The sequence below is a fragment of the Truncatella angustata genome, assembly GCF_020726525.1.
Source record: "Truncatella angustata strain MPI-SDFR-AT-0073 chromosome Unknown BKA67scaffold_7, whole genome shotgun sequence".
NCBI classification, from domain to species: Eukaryota; Fungi; Ascomycota; class Sordariomycetes; order Amphisphaeriales; family Sporocadaceae; genus Truncatella; species Truncatella angustata.
Genome location: NW_025763387.1, coordinates 2,490,838 through 2,510,359, shown reverse-complemented (window position 1 = coordinate 2,510,359; position 19,522 = coordinate 2,490,838). Strand labels below are relative to the sequence as shown.

Here is a 19,522-nt window from a genome sequence, read left to right as displayed (position 1 = left end):
CTGTCTCCTCTAACCGGTTTTCGTCACTATCGCCACGAGTATTGGTGGCAACCTTGGATATGGCGTTGGCGCCTCCATATACCCAGTCATGTTGGTAGGAGCCTATCAGGATAGACAGCCAATCACATACTTATAGCAGCAATGCTGCCAAGTCCGTCAGTTTTGGTAGGTCGCCGAAAAAGTTCGTCAATCGATGGGAGAGGAGCGTCAGATTCGTCATCGGAGAGATAGTCATTATCAGACTTATCCTTGCTGGATATCAGGAAAGCTTTTTTAACCGACTCTCCGGTAGGCACTTGGCTGGACGAGTTTGGGACTGTCGGAAGAGAAGACATATGTTTTCCATATTGAGAGGCAGTATTAGCCATTGTGTCGGGATGCAGGTGTAAGCACGTTGTAACCTAAGTCAAGTAGATGAACAGTGATTTAAGAACTGATATATCAGAGGGTAAGTTGAATACGCCTGTTCTGACCTTGGTAAGGCGACTTTTATGTCGCAAAGGAGACAGGGGCTCCTCATCATGGGACAGTGAGAGCGCATGCTCGCCGCTCGTTCCACTTAGTCTCGTCTCGAGGTAGAGGGATTCAACCTTGTATTGATGAAGTGTGCCCAGTGTGATAGCAAGAGACCGGCAGGATACAGAACCACCTGCCTCTCGTATTTCTGCCAATCGTATAACTACCGACAAAATACGAAACAGCCAGAGATCGACGTCGAAGGGCACCGCCAACGCTCTCGCGAATCACAATCCGCCCTGACGGCATATGACACTCGGCGTCCCCGACATGAGCCTAGGACAACCTGGCTGGCGTGAATATCTGCGTCGTCATCCCCGCTGGTCGACCCCATCGTATGTGATCACGTCCCTCGTATCATGCCATTCTCAAGTCAGCACCAATGACGGTATAGGATAGCACAGCACTGCCTCCACAGCGCCTTAGCGAATAGCCTTTTCTTGAGACACGCTTGTACGTGGCTGTTGCCCTGACGAGGTCGAGCGCCAGGCTACGCCCATGGGAGCTGATCCGTCACGGAGGCTTCAGAGGTGGCCACGTCATCCTCCTGCCCTTCGTAATCTCCTGCATCATCGCTGCCTCAGAGGTCCTCTTCCTTCTCAGAATGAACCCAGATTTGGTGGCGTTGTGTTTTACTCAAATGGTGAACTATTGGACAGCGCAGATCCTACTTGGCTACGATATCATTTTGGTGTATCTTATCATAAACGTAGTGATAGTCGAGCTCTCCAATCGTGTAGTGGTGGGTCTGATTTGGGCTGATTCAGAACCTGGTGGTGTGAGATAGCTGCACAGACTTGTGCTACGCGGATTGGGCTCCTCATCATATGCCCTTGGAAAGGAAAAACCAAAGCCAAGGGTGGTAATAGGTTTCCTCGTCCACTGCGTCTACTATCAGTGGCAAGTACGTCGCATGCCACTCCTCTTGAGAGCCGCTGTCGAAACATTCGGGCAGTAGCTTGACCCGCCGCGCCTTACAGAATTCCCAGTACGTAGGGTACCATCCAGCTTGGCCCCAATCAATAACTGCGGCCACTTTTGGATCAGGTCCGGATGACAGCATGATATTACAAGGAACAAGATCATCGTGTGTGAACACAGTGTCCACTTCAGGACTGATGTCAATCCCGCAACCAGCTTGAAAGTGTTGGACCGCGCCTGCGCCTTGGAAAGGCCCAGCAAGTGCCGGGTGATTTCTCAGAAATATTTCGTTCAGCGGCTGTCCCCCCAGACTACCTTCGAAGTCAAACTTCGTATCAGTGATCTACTTTTGATGCAGAGACGAGTGGACTTACCAACGTACTGGCCCTGTCTACCATGCTCCAGTGTCCTCCAGGCATAGACCATTTGCCTGAGTTCTTTGCAAACATTTCGTCTTTCCCTCTCGTTGAGACCAGGCCATCTCTCTGCCAACGTATCGCCTTCGATGTAGGACATGTAGATGAACCGTTGACCTCCTTCTTCAGCCCAGCCGAAGACTTCAGGAACGAGTACTTGGTCCTGCAGTTGCTTGTGGATCATCATTTGTGTCCTAGCTTCAACTATAGTCACATCGGCACCGTACTTTACAAGCAGTCCTAGCGACGGAAGGATCACAGGGGGCGGCCGATTGAAGTCTTCGCTGCGTGAATCGCCCGTTAATGCACCCAGTACTCGCACCTCATCCGGCGTAGGGAGCGCAAATGCTCCTCGCTCTTTGAAGAAACTGGATTCACGAACTATCTCCATGTATTACTCTCTGCTGCAGCGGCGCAAATCGCTCAAAATTGTGAGAAGGCGCAGAGGATTGACTGTAGTTGAATGAGAATCTCCTTGCGCGTTGAGACTTCGAAGATGATTCTTCGAGCGGGGCTTAGTGAGTGCAAGCAACTACAAATAACATTTCAATTAAAACGTGCACCAACATACCCAAATTACTTCTAGGTCGCTAACAAGCAATATCCAGTGTAAAACCCCACCAAGGCGTTTCGCTGTGGTCGGCGAGGTAAGCACCACCACCGTCAACCACTGTTAGTCAACTCACGATCCCACAGAGAGCAAGTCAAGCGCCATGTCCTACGCAGCGTCCAATATTGGGTAGTTCCCAACATGCAATCCTTTATCCGTTAACATCACGATGGAACAAAGGGGTCTAAACGGCCGGACCCAGTAATGAAGAGCTTGGCGCAAATCATGGGTTCTTGCTTTGAAAAATCCAAGTATAAAAGGTCTCAATTGTCTCGCAGACTTTATTATCACATACCCCTATCTAAAATCACACTAATCTCAATCAACATCAACAACATACCACTGCAAGTTCACATAATCACTTTATTAGTCGTGCCATTTGCTATGCCTTCGATGCCTTCGAAGCCAAGGCTCGGTGCCGCTCCTCCACCTCCCCTGCCGCCTCCACCTCCCCCCGCTGTCAAAAAGGCACCTACCCCGCCTCCAGCTCCTACGCCACCAAAATTGACTGCGACCGGACTGGCCGGGGCGTTCATGGTTGAGCTCGTGATGTGGAACGGAGCGCCGTATAAGGACTATTGGGCGTATTGGGTGCGTTCGCATGTCAACTCTGCCGTAGGCGTTTTGATTCATGCCGCCGGCGATGTGATGAACGGCTTCAGATTTGAGATCAAGCGACACCATGATTTTCGAATCACCGGCAACCCTCCCGACAAGAGGATTCCGCTGCAATGGGTCGACAAGTCGCATTTTAACGAGGAAGCCATGTTCAATGGTGGGCTATACAAGCTGGATTACACACCAGTTTGCGGGTTCGAGGCGAGTGCGTATGAAGCTTGCCGGGCACACCGTGGAATACAAACCGCATATACTGGCAAAGAAACCTATGCCCTCTGCGCAGAATCTTTTCGATCAAGGCTTGGAGACGAAGTGTGGAGGCGGAGAACGGAAACAAATCGGTATTGCTGAAAACATCTGCGATTGCATCTTGGTCAGTACCCAGAACTCTTAGCACATCATGAGGTGCAAATTCAATTGTTGACGAAAAAGGTGCGAGGAGTTGGTAATGATGAGCATCGATTATGGCCGAGGGGCGGATTAAGCGATCTGGACGACCGACGTGGTAGCGCCAGTCCGGAGCCCAGCTTGGCAGACAGAGAACATCCATGGCTGCCAAAACTTCTCGGGCGTATTCCAAAGCGAAGAGCCGTTGTTGCGTTAGGATCATATACTTCGCTATTCGAACGTAGGTGTCACGGACGCTGAGGTTATAGTCAGGTTTGATCAGGTGAGAAAGTGGTCGTCCGACGTCACAAAACCTCTCAGCGCCAAGACCTTATCTCTGGGATTGCTTGCACGGAAACGAGAGAAGTTTTCTAGTACATTATGCCTCAATACGTCTGCAACAGTAGCAGGTGAATTTGCGGAGCGGATTTGCCATAAAGCCTCGAGCATCGTACACATATCGCAATCTCCATACTACTGCAGTTCTAGCCATAAGGATGCTAACTGCGATGCTCCTGTAACCACACAAAAACCAAAGAAAATATGTTATTTTACGCCAAAATTAAGAAAATTATGCAGTAGTGACCATGATAACTAGTACGTATAAAAGATCGAGGACGCCCGAACACATCACCGACTGCAACACTGACCACCCAAAAGGGACCATATGAGCTATTGGAGATGGATGATGGAGACACCTAAGGCTTTTAAATCATTACTCAATATGACACGATTTATATAACTCTATAATCATGGCCCAGTTGATAGCATAGCGCTGGAACCATTACACAATTATAAAGCCGCCCACCAAGCACATCTTGTTTCATTGATACGGCTCGTACTAATTCTGGCCCCAGTTGATGTTAGATTGACCAGAGTACTAGTTGAATCCCATTGGGGGAATGGCTTCATGCTGCCGTCAATAAATGTCTCAGGCACGCCGCTGACAACGAAGTTGGCGATTGCTTGCTGAACTGTGACTCTGACTTCCGGGTATAAGACGGGCCCAGCGAAGGTATAAGGCAAGTCCTGTGTGTGCAAACCTGGAGAGATTGAAAATTCATCTGATGATTATTAGCAAACGGGCTGTGAATACTTTAAGACAAGCTTCTCAATTACAGGCATATGAACTACCACCTTTTGCCTTGTTCATGTACAAAAAGTTGCAATCAAAAACGGCCTCGCCCCACAGGGACATTTGCCGGGTCCCCTGATCAATATAGCCGAAGGAGCCGTCGAAGGCGGCCGGATAGAGGCTTCTCATGAGATGATCGACTTGGGAATTGTTAAGGCCAGGGATGGATCTGAAGAGCCATGACTGGAAATCGGCTTCAGTTCTGACATTTGGATCGAAGAAGAAGCCTCCTTCCAACGAGTTATGCGAAACCATTACATTGACGGCCTGATCTAACTGTCTTTCATTCAGAGCTCTCAGTACTGGGACAGGGAGAGTACGATCATCTTGGACCGGCCCGAAGATGTAAGTGTTGGCGGGTGCTGCGCCGATTTGTTTTGCGTTAGCAGCTATAATAACATCTGAGGAGAGTTCCCTCGCTTCGGAAAGGCCAGAAACATTTAGGATGGACATGAATTCCGAGAACGTATCTGGAGGTTGATATAGGGTGGGGACAATGGCCGGCGACTGAGAGATAATTTGGGCAAATGGGGCCTTCTCCTGGGTCAAGTGGACGAGAATGGAGCCCCCTCCTCCAGACTCCCCAATGACAGTAACGCGCCTAGGTGACCCTCCGAAAAGGTGTATGTTCTTTTGCACCCATTCCAGCGCGAGCTTTTGGTCGAGAATACCTGCGTTCAAGGCTCCATCCTCTTGGACTAGCGGACCAGCGAGGAAACCAAGGGCCCCAAGTCGATAGTTAAGTGCTACGTAAATGAAACCTTCATTACCATGCTGTAAAAGTCCGGTTGGGTCAAAGTTCCCATTCGGATATCCAGTTTTTGAACCCAGAACGTAGCCGCCACCATGAATCTGTGCAACGATTAGTAGCAGTCGTGCGTGTCTTCAAGCTTAGGAAAGCTCACCTCGACAAGAACCGGAACCTCAAAATTTGATGATTTCCCACGATTTCTAAAGAACTGTCCAGGCACATGAACATCTAAGAAGAGACAATCCTCGGACGAAACGGCGTTGACGTTTACGCCGGCAGCATTTGCTTTTCCGAGCGTCTCTTCCCATTTGGTGAGATTAAAAGGGACTGTCGAATTTGAAAATTGCGCAATGGCCTGAGATGCCTTTTCTTGCCATTCTGGAATACCTTGGGGGCATACCCTAGTACCAGTGCCATTCTGTACCACAGTTCGATTTTCTAAGGGAGGCAGAGGTGCACGGAATCTCAAGTCTCCGATTGGTTGTCGCGCGTATCGAATATTAGAGAAAGTATAAATGTCAGTCGTCTCGTTGTACCTGAGTGCTTGGTGTAGTTCCTGTTTGGTCGTGAGCATCTCCCTGCTTGATTTCACGACATCCTGAAGTCTACATACATAACCAAGGTCCACTATAGGCATCTCGATGAAAGAAGACGAGATAGCAGCGCTTTGGGACGCCGCAGAGCAAATTACAAGGCTAAAGAAACATTTAGCCAACATCGTGCAAAATATACAAACTGTAGTCTTAGAACTGGATGGTTTGAGGGTTGAGAACAAGAAGGTCAGAGAGACCGATGATAGATTGACTCTTAATTGATGCCTTTAAGAATGAAGACACGATACCTTTTTTATCTCGAATGATTAACATTAGAGTCTCACTATTGTGAAATCACGTGGATTCCCAAGTCAGCCCGCATGATAACCCCAAAGAAGTAGTGTATAACTCGAATAGGAATATGACTACGAAGCAAATTTGTAAGCGAATGTGCTGCGCCTCTTTCTTTCGGGAATCCGAAGAAGCTAAGACCTGAATAGCAGTGCACCCCCCAAAGAAGTAGTGTATAACTTGAATAGGAATATGACTACGAAGTAATCTGTAAGCGAATGTGCTGCGCCTCTTTCTTTCGGGGATCCGAAGAAGCTAAGACCTGAATAGCAGTGCACCACCCAAAGTGGAATGCTATATAAGAATACATATCTCCGCCGGGTTTTAAGTTGTCATAAGCTGAATAAAACTTTCTTTCTCATGAGTATGGCCTTTAGACAGAAGTCCGACGTGACGTGCGACTGACACACAATGATGGTGCTGCCTAATAGAGCTATAGTCTATGATGTGCTTGGCATGCTTGCCAGTTTGATTTAGACCTCATACGACCACCGCCAACTAATCAAGGTGCGAATCTCCCAGAGCGGAGAACAGAGACAGGAGCACAGACAGGAGCACCATATCCGTTCCTGCATTAGTTGAGCCTGCATACAACCCTATCGAGGGGCTTGGGGCCTTGCCAATGGTTGCGAGCCCTGTCAGCGACTATAGCAACTCTTCATCCACGATGAGCTCTGCAGAAGCGGATTTCTTGTTTATAAACAAGGAGCCCTCCTCCTTGTTTTTGTCTCGCAGCAGTGCAGTGGAGAACTCTCAGATTCTAATGCACATTCATCAGAGACGACGGAATGGACAGAAGCCTCAGAAGTGGACCAAATTCGCCTCACACTTGTCAGTCAAAGCGGAAACACAGAAGCAAATAGATCCCAACAGAACTGGTTTGTTTCGGCTCTATCCTCGAAACAACGCCACTGACCCGTTTTACTGTACCGTGGCTGCCACTGACGCTGGAATCCATTCGCTTCTGGACCACGCCTTTACGCATGCCACTATACCTACCTTTCTGGCCGAGGCCTACGCATCACCGGCTGTGGTCCAGCGAAGAAGTCGAATGAGACATGTGAGAACACTTTCGGCCCGAAAGAGACAATGTGTCGACAATCCGGCTCTTATGTATTCCACGTTGGCATATGGCTCGAGTTGCCTCGGTTGGGTGACCGGCCAGCTTGACAAGAAGAAATCACCAGAATACTTCATGGACAGAGCTCTGGCCGAGGTCAGAATGCAGTTCTCAGAGATTGTGTCGAGGGCGGACACATGGTCCCTCTTAACTGTGTACGCGCTCGCAATCACAGAATTATGGATCGGATTACCGAACATCTGGAGGAGATGCCCAGATCGGCAGGCTGCGATCCTACAGACTGATGTCTCTTGCGCTTTAAGGGCTTCTCGGACTCATTTGAAAGCGCTGCTTCGTATGATTGAACATGCCGGAGGTTGGAGCGCAGTCGACTCTTACATTAGAGAGAGCGCGATCCTGGCTGATAAATACCTTTCATTTACAGAGGCGACACGTCCTCTCACGAACTATCGAGCGTGGGATCCCGGGCCTATGGGAGGGTGCATCGAGAGGACACTTGTTACTCCGCGATTTAAAGACGATCGGCTGGGAGAAAGTCTACTTCAAGTGTCGATGTGCTTGGAGCTGCGTTCTGTTGTTGAGGAAGTAATTGGCTATGTCCAATTCGCTGAGGAATCCTGGTCATCGCCCGTTCAAATGACGGAAATGCAGAGGGAAACCGAATCTTGGCTTTTTTTGCGTTTACAGGCCCTGATCTTTCGACTCCAGTGTCTTGAAAATCTCGTGGGTATCGAAGAGTGTATTCGCATAATAATGACAGTCTTTCTGCTCGAAACCACTCAATACTACGGATCATGGTTGTGCAGTCTAATGACTATTCAACGTGCTCACTCTCAACTATTAGAAATATACGCAGTGGCCGATCAGGATTTTGCTTTCTGGTTCTTCTGTACTGTGGCTATGAGTCACGAACCCTCTCGAGAGCGAGAATGGGGGGCTAAAAACCTAGCAGCTCTTAGATCAAACATGTGTCTTGAACTTTCTGAGGCCGCGTTCGCTGCCAAGATGGAAACATATCTATACATACCTAGGATGCAAGGGGCCCAGCTACGTGATACTGTTAAAAGACTGAAGAAATAGTTATAACAATTTCACTACCATTACGAGTCTTGCCACACTTAGCCGTGTCAAGAAGCATTGAGGATTGGATAGTCTTTATTTCGATTTACAAAAGGAAGTGACTGTTGAATCTGCTATTTATAGGAGAGCATCGGAACTTGGTTTCCCGCTCTCTGACTATACTCTACCACACATGACATGTGTCTTTTGCATGGGGTGCAGAAGCTAATGTGGCCATTTGCCTAGATGCAAGGATCATCGTGGGGTAGCCTGTCCGCGTGCACAGGCATATATGTGGCATTTGAAGAAAAGCACAAGGCCAGGTCTACAGAGTAACGTCAAGCAGCACCCTTGGACGAAATATGAACATACAACGGGACTGCCTGCCTGAGGAGATGGAGGTGGCAGTCGTGGTGCAGCAGAGGGAACAGGTGCAGGCCAGCCAAAACCCAGGTCCCACTTTCCTTGGTCTCCCCGCTGCATATCTGGGCTAGGGACTACATAAAATAACTTTTCTTTTTCTTAGGTCATTCCCTCAGTGGTGGAAATCGGATGCTGTTATTGGTCGAGAGTATGCATATGCGCCAAGCATGTTACTTTATCTCCGTGGTTTGTTTTCGATGACTACTGCGTAGATCCGAGCTAGCGCGCAGTGGGCCGTGCGCATCGCCTCCAGTAGCTCAGCCAAGAATGGCCTTGTCGAGTAACCGTGCCCACCCACTTTCGCACGCACCCCCTTTTGCACGCCGATTTACCGACGTTTCCTTAAACATACTAATAGATAGTGAAGTAGTGAGTGTTGGCTGTACTAATGCTACAAGGGAGCCAAGTGGATCGTACGACCTTCGTCGTGGTTGTCCAGGGTCTGATCAGTATAAGGTCGAAGGGATGGAACTTGTAAATAGTCGGAGGGCCATGCTTCTTCATACTTTTGACCACGGTCGCGTGGCTAGTTTTTGTAGCAGTGCATTCGGAAGACAACGAGAATGGCTCGTCGTCACTAATTAATGTTATTTTGGTCACCAAGTTCATTCTTTCCATTCATTTCTCAGTGATCAGTCCGCGAGTGAACCAGCGAGTTCGTCGTGAGGCTTATAACCTAAGGGACAAGACAGTGGTCCTGGTTCAATACTTCGCTTACTTAAGGGGACAAGTTAACTAGGATTAATGTTAAGACGACGATTATATAAAACACGCCGACTAGAAATGTCGTACGTAAAGAGGACTACAATAATACTATTAATAATTTACGATTCGTATTTAGAAAACTACTAATAACGAGAGGTTAGATAGATTAATCTACTATCTTAAATAATATCTAAAGAAGGAAGCGATCGACCTCTAAGTACTTAACGAAGTTTCTAAGATAAGTGATTAACTAAGAGCACGACAAAACAAGAAAACCCCTAATATCGATGATAATAACAACACGATAAACAAAAAGTTAAACGAAGAACTAATAAGAATTAAACGTATTAAGAAAGACCTTATGAAAGGAACAATACCTCAAGAAAGATATAACGATTACAAATACTTACTCGAAAAAGTCGAGCGAAGGATATATTAACAATACGACGATAATAATGGCTGGCCGTCATTCACGGAAATATATCGGGACGTTTACCGACAATAGGGACAACTTAGTCTAGAACTATACCGACAGAGAACTAGCATTAAACCAACAAATCAAATTACAATTTACGGACGTATACCGACCCTTAACAAACTGCCTAGCAGTAAAATCCAGAGATGGATACGAGACCGACGACACGAGTTAAAGCAGTTTTGACACTGACTACAAATCAAAACGACAAATTCGTTGACATTCCGCTATATAAGATGCGCATCGCCGACAGAGCTATCCCCTCGGACTCGACTGTGGTGGTGGTCGGAGCCAATGGATACATGGCTGTGGAAACATGTGAAAAGCTTCTACAAGCAGGATACCGTGTCTGTGGCACAGTCCGAGATGTTGAACGGCACCGTAACTGGATGCATGCGCTATTCGACGAGAACTGGCCCGATAGATTTGAACTAGTCCAGGTCCAAGACTTTCAAGACACCGATGCTTTTGATAATGCTTTTCAAGGTACTCGTCAGCTGTCAGTGGTTTTGAGATTGGCGACTAATTAGTATTTCTTTCAAGGAGCATCTGGCGTGATCTATCCTTCTATGCCTATGATCTTCGATGCAGATCCAGTCAAGGTTTATGAACCCATGATCAAGGGCGTCGTTAACACCCTTTGCAAGCGGCAGCTCGTGCTGGCGTGCAGCGCTACGTTCTAAGCTCGAGCTCCAAAGCAGTGCATTCCAATGTCTCCGACGAGCCTTACGAACTTACCAACGACATGTTCAACTACGAAGCGATCGAAAAGGTTCAGGATGGACCTGTGGACGCTTCGTTCGAGAGAATCTTAGCTGTCTACAGTGCAGGGCGGACTTTGGCAGAACTAGAGTTTTGGAAGTGCGTGAAAGCAAATAACCCGCCATTTGTTGCTAATTGTGTAGTGCCAGACGGTCAATTTGGTCGTGTCATAGACACGCAAAATATCAATCTCGGCGCTAGATCATCAACTAGGCAGTTAATGCATGCCCTTCAAGGGCAATGGGATAAGATCAAGCTCGACATTGGTAAGCTGATACCTCTGCAACTGAAAGAATCTTCAAACTGGCTCTAATGTGTTTACGCAGCGTCCGTGACGGATGTTCAAAACTCGGCACGCCTACTAGTGGCAGCAGTTGCCTTGGCATCGATCAAAAATCAGAGAATATTTTCTTACTACATCAACATGACATGGAATGATATGCGAAGGAAAATACGTGAGATGTGTCCAGACCGCCCTGAACTGGTGACAGGAGACAATCGTCAAAAAGAGAGAAGGGACACCTCCCACGCATCTAAACTAATCGCACGGGCTGAGGATATTCTGCGAGCAGTTGGCCAACACGGATTCGTCAGTGAGGATGATATCATCTGTGACTTTGTGACTTCCGTCTTTACCTAGACCGAAATACACCGGAGCTAGAGCTGAAATTGACAAAACATTAGAACCAAATAGCTGCGTTAAGCTCTCTGCATACACCGAAAACAGAAGATGGCGTACATTTTATCTGCCTGACCCGACTAAAGCTAGGCTCCAGATACCTTTATATATCTTTCTAAACCGTACAAAATACTAGCCGCTACTATAATTCCAATCTTCCATAGACTCCGTGCGAACACGTAAACGCATACGATTATACTACCACTTATTATCCCCGTCGCTTACATTCTTCCGTAAGTTTGAGTAACTCTATACACTTTGCAATTGAACTACGTACAGAGTCAGTTGTTGACCCTAAGAAGAAATGTACCAAGACGAAGAAAGCCGCGCATCAAAGGACACGGGGAGCAAGTCGTACTTCTAGTTCATCTTTCGGCCGGAGACTTATCGTCGCATTATGGCACATACAAAAGATCTGCGACCAATGCGGATCGAGATCCCATCCTTACGTCAGGGCAAGCTTTTCGCATCGTCGTGGCCTTGATCATGCGAAAAGACAACAGTAGTCAAGTAACCCTGGGTAGAATAATTACGTCTTTGATCCGTTGTGGATATCACCGCGACCCACTCATCGAGTCGCCGCTGAGTTGCCGCTGAGTCGCTTAGTGACTCGGTCTAGTGAGTCGCTCAAGTGAGTCGCTCTTACGACTCGCTCTAGAAACCCTCCGACGCTTTGGGCTATACGCAGGCAAACACGTTTCGAAACATTCATTTTGACATTTTAAAGTTTTAGTGTAATGAAATCCATCATTATGGGGTATTTGACCGTCTCTAGACTCCACCATCAATAACGGGCACGATAATACGCCAAAATGGGTATATAAGCAGTGTCTGTCCTCGAAAAGACCTTAATATTTGACTCGCAGTTGAATAAACACTTTGACCATTCCAAGATGGAAGGAAACAATACGATAGCTAGTGAGAGCTTTAAGGCCATCATCGTCGGGGGAGGCGTAGCAGGGCTTACCCTGGCAAACATGTTGGAGAAGTTCGACATCGACTACGTTCTTTTGGAAGCTCATGGTGATATTGCACCAGCGGTGGGAGCAAGTATCGGCATGCTACCAAATGGCCTTCGCATCCTCGATCAGATTGGGTGCTACGAAAGGGTACTGGATCTTCCCCGACAACCAATTGAGGTCTCTCATGCTCGCAACTCCAAAGGGAAAAGCCGGTTTCGTGTCAATAATCTCAGCGAACATATGGAGAGACGGTAAGAAAACCGGAAAGGCCATGGTTATGCTCTTTTTACTAAAAGAATACCGTGTGTTAGACTTGGGTATCCCATCCTGTTCTTCGACCGGCAATGGCTTCTACGGCTTCTCTACGACAACCTGAAGCACAACGATCGCGTCTTACTCAACAAGAAGGTGATCCAAGTTGACCACATTGATGGTGGCATTCAGGTTACCACTAAGGACGGCAATATCATCCGCGGATCCCTAGTCATTGGCGTTGATGGCGTGCATAGCACTATAAGAGAGCATATGAAACTGATCGGCGACAAGTTACAGCCTGGATATTTCCCAGCCGGCGAAGATGACCGTGTACCATGCTATTATAGATGTAGCTTTGGTATCGCGCAGAAAGTTGAAGGCTATATCACCGGCGAGCAAAATAACGTTCAAGCTAACGGCTGGTCGGGCCTAATTATTTCTGGTCCTGAGGACCGAGTATACTGGTTTATCTTCCAACGCCTGCCTGAGCCAAGATATGGCCGGGATATACCGAAATATACCAAAGAGCACGAGTCGCAGTTCGTAAGTACAAATCATTACCGGGAAGTTCCCAATCTGATCTACCAGAATAAGACGTCTCATCCTCTTTTCATTCATTTTTCTTTTCATTCACTGTCGCCAAACCGCACATCTTGCCATCACTTACCATCAAGTTTAGGTGGAAGATTGTTGGAATTTACAGATCACTGACAAGGTCACCTTCGGCCAAATATATTCGAGAAGAATTTCTTCTACTCTTACACCGTTACACGAGATTGTATACAAGAAGTGGTTCTTCAAAAGAATTATGCTGCTTGGCGATGCCGCACACAAGGTATGTTTTAATAATCTCAGATCTGGTGCGTTCTAGCTAATTATTATCTCTAACCATAGCCCAACCCAATCTCCGGCCAAGGTGGAAACGGCGCCATCGAATCTACCGCTGAGCTTGTCAATGCCATTCTGCGGATGAAGGATGCTCGGGATAGCGGCCTTGAAGCTCTAACCGATAAGGAAATCGAGGAGATATTCGACCAGACACAATCTGCCAGACACGAACGGGAGAGGCTCCTTGTTGCTGATGCCCATAGGCTGCAAGCCTTGAGCGCATACGAGAACTCCACACTATCTACTTTGGTTTGGAACATCATTGGTCCAATTATGGGGGACGAACTGATCCTATCGATCTGGACGAATCCCATGGTAGGCGGTGCGCGTCTGGAGCAATTGCCCATCCCATGGCGCAAGCGGATAGTCCCATTCACAGACGAGCTACCAGCGAAGCCTCAAACAGGTGCCAAAACATACATGGGTCAGGGTGGGTTCGTGATAGGTATGAGTTTCTTGATCTGGCTCGCTGGGAAATCCTTGCGTCTTCCAATGGCCGAACTTGGCTTTTGGAAAGGAGATGTTATAATCGCACGACCTTGGGCTGGATCCGGACAGAGTCTGCTCAGCAAGCTCGTGTCTTTCTTTTCTTACCCACTCACGGGGTCAGCCCTTGCTCCAAAAGTGCAACTCGTCTACTTTCTCTGTCAGCTCGCATCACCAGTACTGATGTACACTATTGACGGCTATCGCAAAGGCAATCGAGCAACTCTTCTTGCTCTGCCCAGTGGTTTCCTTGGTATGATGCAGCTCAAAGGCATTGGATATATCGCGCCCTTGCATGCTGTATGTCGTGCGCTTCAAGGAACTGATTCGCCAATAGGGCGTTTCGTGCAACCTGAGGTGAGCGAGGCCCTGCTTCTCGCGCTTACGCTCGGCTATGCGATCCCGACCGCTCTCATGCTCGCGCCTGGAATGGATGTTTCCACCCGGCAGGACTTCACTGCACTCTGGCAGTTCTCCCCAGTTCTGGTCTCGGCTTGCACAGCGCTCTTCTCGACCGGCCTTCGCTGGTATAGGGTACAGCAGAGAAGACGACAACTAAGCTTCCAAACCCACGTAGAAGGCTTCGAACACTATGCGACTGAAGACATGCGTCCTCTAGAGACACTTTACACTCATGGCATCGCAATACAGGCCGCCTCGCACATAGCGACGCTCACGTATGCCTATTTCCATCCGGGAATCTCCATCTCCAAGATGCTCTTTGGTGTTCCCAACCCTTTCAGCGCTACATGGAATCTACCCGATGTCGCCAATAAGATAGCGGTCTTCCTGAAGTATGATTTCGGCATTGCTTGCTGTGCGTGGGCAGCGAGTGGCATATACTCCATCTGGAATCTGCGACGCCTTGGCTATATTCAAACCACAGACGCGTTCAAGGCATCCTTGGGAACACTTATTGGCCAGATTTTGATTGGTCCTGGCGCGACCTGGCTAAGCATTGCTTTTTGGCAGGACAGGATCTTGGCTGGTGCCAGGCGCAACTGAACATGTTTAAATACAAGAGAGCGAGTTTTGGGTATCACAGCAGACGTGGCAGTATTGCGGTGTTGGCAAGCGCCTCTAAGACCATGTTTGCCTTTGTTGTTCAGAATTTTTGACTTCGTATATAGATGTAGACCGTAGTAGAGTATTGCCATTGCCGTTAACATTCAAGTCGGTAACAGGTGCTCTTCGCCTATCCTGAAATTGTAATCGAGCCCTTCCACAAGTTCCGGGTATTCTGTCCAGAATCTATCTAAAACGCCCCAGCCATCCTCCTGCATGAATCGCCTGTAGAAAGTCTCGTCCACTTGCGGTTCGCCATCATTCTCCCGGGTAACAAAATTGCCATTGAAAGAGGCTCGCACGCGTATTGTGCAACTTAGCAAGCCGAACACGTTTTCGAGGTTGTACTTGCGCCAGTGCAAGACAAGCCTGTCGCGCAGGCTGGGCCACAGTAATGCAATGATATAGACAGGATGCTCCAGGAACAACTGACATGGTGTCGGCCGCATATGCTTGGGAATTGCTAAATATGCCTGCTGTGAAGGCGCAATGTACCACCGAAAATAGAGGTACATGAGCCAGCCAATTGCAAACTTCTCCGGTGGCAGTACGGGGTAGGGCGCCAATGCCGAGACAATGAGGTTTGCAAGTTCATTTCGTGACCCTCCGAACAACATGTCCAGCACCTTTGGCTTGACAGGTAGTAGCATGGCGACATTTGGTGTGCATCTTAGATGTTCAATGACAGATCCAAACCTTTCATTGGGAAGCAGAACCCTAGGAGCGGATAAAGTAGAGAAGGTAAGAAGTGGAAGCCGAAGCCAGTCGGGTGTGGCCAGCAGCTTGCCTAATGGCTCCAAGGATAATGTAACCACGAGGCCGGGCGAACTTGAGCGGTCTGTCACTGTAGATTGTGCTACCGACGTCTCCGTGGACTGATTGGTATCAGACAAAGCTGCTACAGGTATAGCGGGTGAGCTATTTATGCTAATAGTACCGGTCAATGTGCGCCATGATTGTAGTTGCCCTGAAGTTATATCGCCTGGCGGTCTGGTCGCAGCATCAAGGTAGGTAAGCTGTCCCTGATCTTCGGTTTCCGTGGAACTTTGTTGACATAGCGTGGCGTTCCGCAGTTCTTGCTCGAGAGAACGAATCTTCTCTTCGAGCGCGGCTATATGCTCGCGTTCGCGTTGTCGTTTGTTGCGTTGGTTGAGTTTGTCCCGCTCACGCTTTCGCTGAGATGTGGTTGATTGCCCAGTTGGCCGCGCGTCTCCAGATTCAACCATACCCCCAGTGGTTCGGCATCCGTGGCAAGGTTTCACAGGTAAGCAGTAGTACTTGCGTCTAATTTCAAGACTTGGAATGCATATTGCTGATGATGGCGTTGCGGTAGAGGCACAATCTTGCCTACGCGAGTTATTCCGAGATGCCGTTTGTTTGTATTAATCTATCTCAGATCGACGACTCCAGAATGCCGAATTTAGTGAGGCTTTTGCAATTGAAAAGCGACGAGCTTGTCACGCGCTAGAACTAACGTTAGGGGACCACTGCAGTTGTGGGGTTCGCGACAAGCTCAGCCACACTGCGATGGGGCTCCTCTCCTCTAACTTACGAGGCACTAACTAATGTTGAGGTTAGTTTGGCTATTTAGTACTGTGGTCATTTGATTTTCCCATGGCAAGATTGCTTATACATGGTATATTGCACTTTACCGAAGTCGCATTATGCCCTCTAGTGACAAAACTTGCGAAGTTGCCATGAAGCTGCTCAATTTGCGACCTGTCCTAGGGTTACCAACTGCATGCGACAAAGATGCAATTCTCTAGAGTGCCGGTTCATCAGGTGCGCTCCACCCTTCTCAACTCAGAATACGGTTTTCTATTTTGGTAGTTCCCGCATTCACTACTGTGCAGACTAATGGTCAATTGACATCTGAAACCGCGATTCATCTAACCTAGTCTAGTCAATAGACATCCCTCTCTTTAAGCAGTAGGCAGCATGCACTGAGCCCCAACGCTCTAGCAAAGGACGGTATTTATTGTTGTAACTTTAGTCACAAACCTAACTATATCACTTTCCAAATGGCAAATACCAACATAGATGGGGATTCCGAGATGAATAACTAGATATGCACTTGTCGAGCCAGCCACTGTTATATCAGCACGACCACTACTGCCATTACGCCTACATCTACTTCAAAACCCACTTCAAAACCCACAGTCACAACGCGGCAGTAGTTATGTTGGTTGCCTCATATTCTAAATAGCCCATTGCTGATAGTTTAGCTTTTTAACCGTAAAAGTCCTTGTGGTCGGCCTTGATAGCATCGGCGCCCTTCTCGGCCACGGCGTAGACCGAGTTTTGAATTCTGCAATCTGGGATTACGGGTATGCAAGAGGCGTCGATGACACGCAGGTTCTTGACTCCATGGACCCTGCAGCCGGGGTCCACGACACCTTGGTTGATATCTTTTGAAATTCTGGCAGTACCGCAGGGATGGAAGGACGTCTGAGAGCGGTCGAGCACAGTCCTATTCATTAGCTCGTCGTCATGAAGAGGCATAGGCCAAGGGTACTCGGCGATGACGATATCCTTGAACGAATCGCTGAACTTAAGAATGTCGTAGGCGTATCTAATTCCCTCCCGGATAGCAATAACATCAAGGTCGTTGTTGAAGTAATTAAGATTGATGCTGGCTTGCTGAAGAGGGTCGGTACTGTTAAGAGTAACCTCACCAGGCTCGGAGACTGGCCGGACGAGATCGACCATTACGGTCAGAAAATCGCCATTGGATGGTGTGGGATAGTGCCACTGGAAAGCGCTACCAAACAGACAGACAAAATCGAGTTCGAAGTGAGGCTGGCCGCCAGGGCAGAAGGGGTCCTTGCCATCATTGGAGGCCTTTGCCTTTTGATATTCGGGAACTTTGTCCAAATACTTGTCAATGCGAGGAAATCCAACCATTTCTAGAAAGCCTGAACCCATGGGACCGCCATACTTGCCATCAGCGTACGTTTTTAAAGCTTGGTCATGCCTTGCACTTCCCGGGCGCAAGACGTAATCGTCCATTCCGAAACCCTCCTTAACCTGGAGCACAAATGGCACACCAGGGTGATCCAGTAAATTCTTCCCAACGTGGGGAGAGTTAACAATGATGGGAATATCGTGCTTGTTAAGTTCCATAGCAGGTCCAACGCCACTCAGCATCAACAACTTAGGAGTCTCGAAAACACCTTCGGATACAATGACCTCGCGGTTGGCGTAAAGCTTCAACTCCTCTCCTGAGGCCAAAATGACTTCCACGCCATGTGCAACCTTACCCACATCGTCGATGATGAGCTTCTTGGAATGAGTATCGGCAAGAATGGTAATGTTCTTTTTATTTGCGACAGCGAGGAAACTGCCCGAACGACGGCCACGGTAAATGGTGTTGACGCTGTGAGTCAAGCCACGCATTTCCCCGTCAAAGATGTTCTCAGTAATAGGCTCGCCAGTGGACTTCCATGCCTTGGTTATAAGGTCACGGAAAGGCTGCATCTCGGGGAGGAGTTCCGAGTGGGCAATAGAGATGGGGCCACCAGTACCAATCTTGTGGATCTCCTTGGGGTAAACGCCTTGATCATCGTAATACGTAACGCTCTTACGTAGGTATGGGACAAGGGGTTCCCAAGTCCACTCCTTCCCACCATACTCCTCCCACATATCAAAGGTGGCCTTGGATCCAGGCGCCCAAGTAAAGTAGTTCAAGGACGAACTGCCGCCGAGAGCCTTGCCGCGGGTATTGGGCTTTTCGACGCGCTCATAATCCTCACGCTTCACCATGGTCGTCTTGTAAGACCAGTCGTATTTGCTGTTGCGGAGACCCATAGCCTCCGCAGGTGTTCGGATCTCATCAATGTTTATGGAGTCGGCAGTACCGGCTTCAACAATGAGGACCTGAGCATTGGGACTCTCAGCCAGGCGAGCAGCCACGATGTTACCAGCTGTGCCCCCACCGACGACAATAAAGTCGAACCGAGCGCCGTTCTTGACAGACATATTAGGCTGGTTGTTTTGAGAAAAGTGTTTAGCTATTGAATCGTTGTGAGAATAGGAAGAGATGAAACTTGTTCAAATTGTCAGACAATCGAAAAGAGGAAGAGGATTGATTGAAACTTGAGGCACCTCCTACCTTTATACATAAACAAAGCCATATACTTCTCTCTATCTTCATCTTTCTCCGGGCAAACTCATCACACGTCACAGATGCAGCGTGAGAGCCGGACTTGAATGATCTCGCCAATAAGGGGGAGAAGCTGTAATTGCCGGATTAAATTCGGTCATTGTTGGGAGTTCAGATTCGTCGAAAATGGAGTTTAGGATTTCTGTATGCGCAAATCACTCGAGGTCGCTCTCTTCGTGGGTCATCAGCACCTCAGAATTTGGCAGAGCGAGGAATACAAGACCGGGCGAAACCATAGAACATAGCGACTTTGTGGGGTAGATGAGCAGATAATACGCTTCT

At 48.2% G+C, this 19,522-nt stretch overlaps 8 protein-coding genes across 8 annotated transcripts; 4 read left to right on the top strand and 4 right to left on the bottom strand.

Annotated features, from left to right (window-relative positions):
• Window positions 1-1,339: 1,339 nt before the first annotated feature.
• On the bottom strand, window positions 1,340-2,244 carry BKA67DRAFT_594346 (kinase-like domain-containing protein; the record flags this gene model as incomplete). The annotated part of the gene is made up of 2 exons (XM_046105044.1): window positions 1,340-1,752; window positions 1,812-2,244. The coding sequence occupies 2 exons, from the start codon at window positions 2,242-2,244 to the stop codon at window positions 1,340-1,342; spliced, it is 846 nt and encodes a 281-aa protein (XP_045955557.1).
• Window positions 2,245-2,847: 603 nt separating this feature from the next.
• Window positions 2,848-3,432, top strand: BKA67DRAFT_661973 (uncharacterized protein; the record flags this gene model as incomplete). Its single annotated transcript, XM_046107920.1, has 1 exon — window positions 2,848-3,432. The coding sequence occupies one exon, from the start codon at window positions 2,848-2,850 to the stop codon at window positions 3,430-3,432; it is 585 nt and encodes a 194-aa protein (XP_045955556.1).
• A 789-nt stretch (window positions 3,433-4,221) lies between these two features.
• Window positions 4,222-6,260, bottom strand: BKA67DRAFT_576636 (Alpha/Beta hydrolase protein). Its single transcript, XM_046103581.1, has 4 exons — window positions 5,968-6,260; window positions 5,509-5,910; window positions 4,588-5,455; window positions 4,222-4,532 (listed from the first exon to the last, which is right to left on the bottom strand). Exons 1-4 carry the CDS (start codon window positions 6,070-6,072, stop codon window positions 4,261-4,263), a joined length of 1,647 nt encoding a protein of 548 aa, XP_045955555.1. The 5' UTR covers window positions 6,073-6,260; the 3' UTR covers window positions 4,222-4,260.
• Window positions 6,261-6,585: 325 nt separating this feature from the next.
• On the top strand, window positions 6,586-8,516 carry BKA67DRAFT_576633 (uncharacterized protein). The gene has a single exon (XM_046103580.1). The coding sequence runs from the start codon at window positions 6,861-6,863 to the stop codon at window positions 8,397-8,399; it is 1,539 nt and encodes a 512-aa protein (XP_045955554.1). The 5' UTR covers window positions 6,586-6,860; the 3' UTR covers window positions 8,400-8,516.
• Window positions 8,517-10,217: 1,701 nt separating this feature from the next.
• Window positions 10,218-11,383, top strand: BKA67DRAFT_522272 (putative aldehyde reductase 2; the record flags this gene model as incomplete). The annotated part of the gene is made up of 4 exons (XM_046098359.1): window positions 10,218-10,467; window positions 10,525-10,637; window positions 10,706-11,009; window positions 11,070-11,383. 4 exons carry the CDS (start codon window positions 10,218-10,220, stop codon window positions 11,381-11,383), a joined length of 981 nt encoding a protein of 326 aa, XP_045955553.1.
• Window positions 11,384-12,315: 932 nt separating this feature from the next.
• On the top strand, window positions 12,316-15,018 carry BKA67DRAFT_648975 (FAD binding domain protein; the record flags this gene model as incomplete). Its single annotated transcript, XM_046106001.1, has 4 exons — window positions 12,316-12,635; window positions 12,696-13,182; window positions 13,343-13,474; window positions 13,534-15,018. The coding sequence occupies 4 exons, from the start codon at window positions 12,316-12,318 to the stop codon at window positions 15,016-15,018; spliced, it is 2,424 nt and encodes an 807-aa protein (XP_045955552.1).
• A 39-nt stretch (window positions 15,019-15,057) lies between these two features.
• Window positions 15,058-16,502, bottom strand: BKA67DRAFT_576630 (uncharacterized protein). The gene has a single exon (XM_046103579.1). It carries the CDS (start codon window positions 16,302-16,304, stop codon window positions 15,183-15,185), a length of 1,122 nt encoding a protein of 373 aa, XP_045955551.1. The 5' UTR covers window positions 16,305-16,502; the 3' UTR covers window positions 15,058-15,182.
• An 805-nt stretch (window positions 16,503-17,307) lies between these two features.
• BKA67DRAFT_682166 (uncharacterized protein) lies at window positions 17,308-19,467 on the bottom strand (the record flags this gene model as incomplete). The annotated part of the gene is made up of 2 exons (XM_046108943.1): window positions 19,190-19,467; window positions 17,308-19,062 (listed from the first exon to the last, which is right to left on the bottom strand). The coding sequence occupies exons 1-2, from the start codon at window positions 19,229-19,231 to the stop codon at window positions 17,308-17,310; spliced, it is 1,797 nt and encodes a 598-aa protein (XP_045955550.1). The 5' UTR covers window positions 19,232-19,467.
• Between the last annotated feature and the right edge of the window lie 55 nt (window positions 19,468-19,522).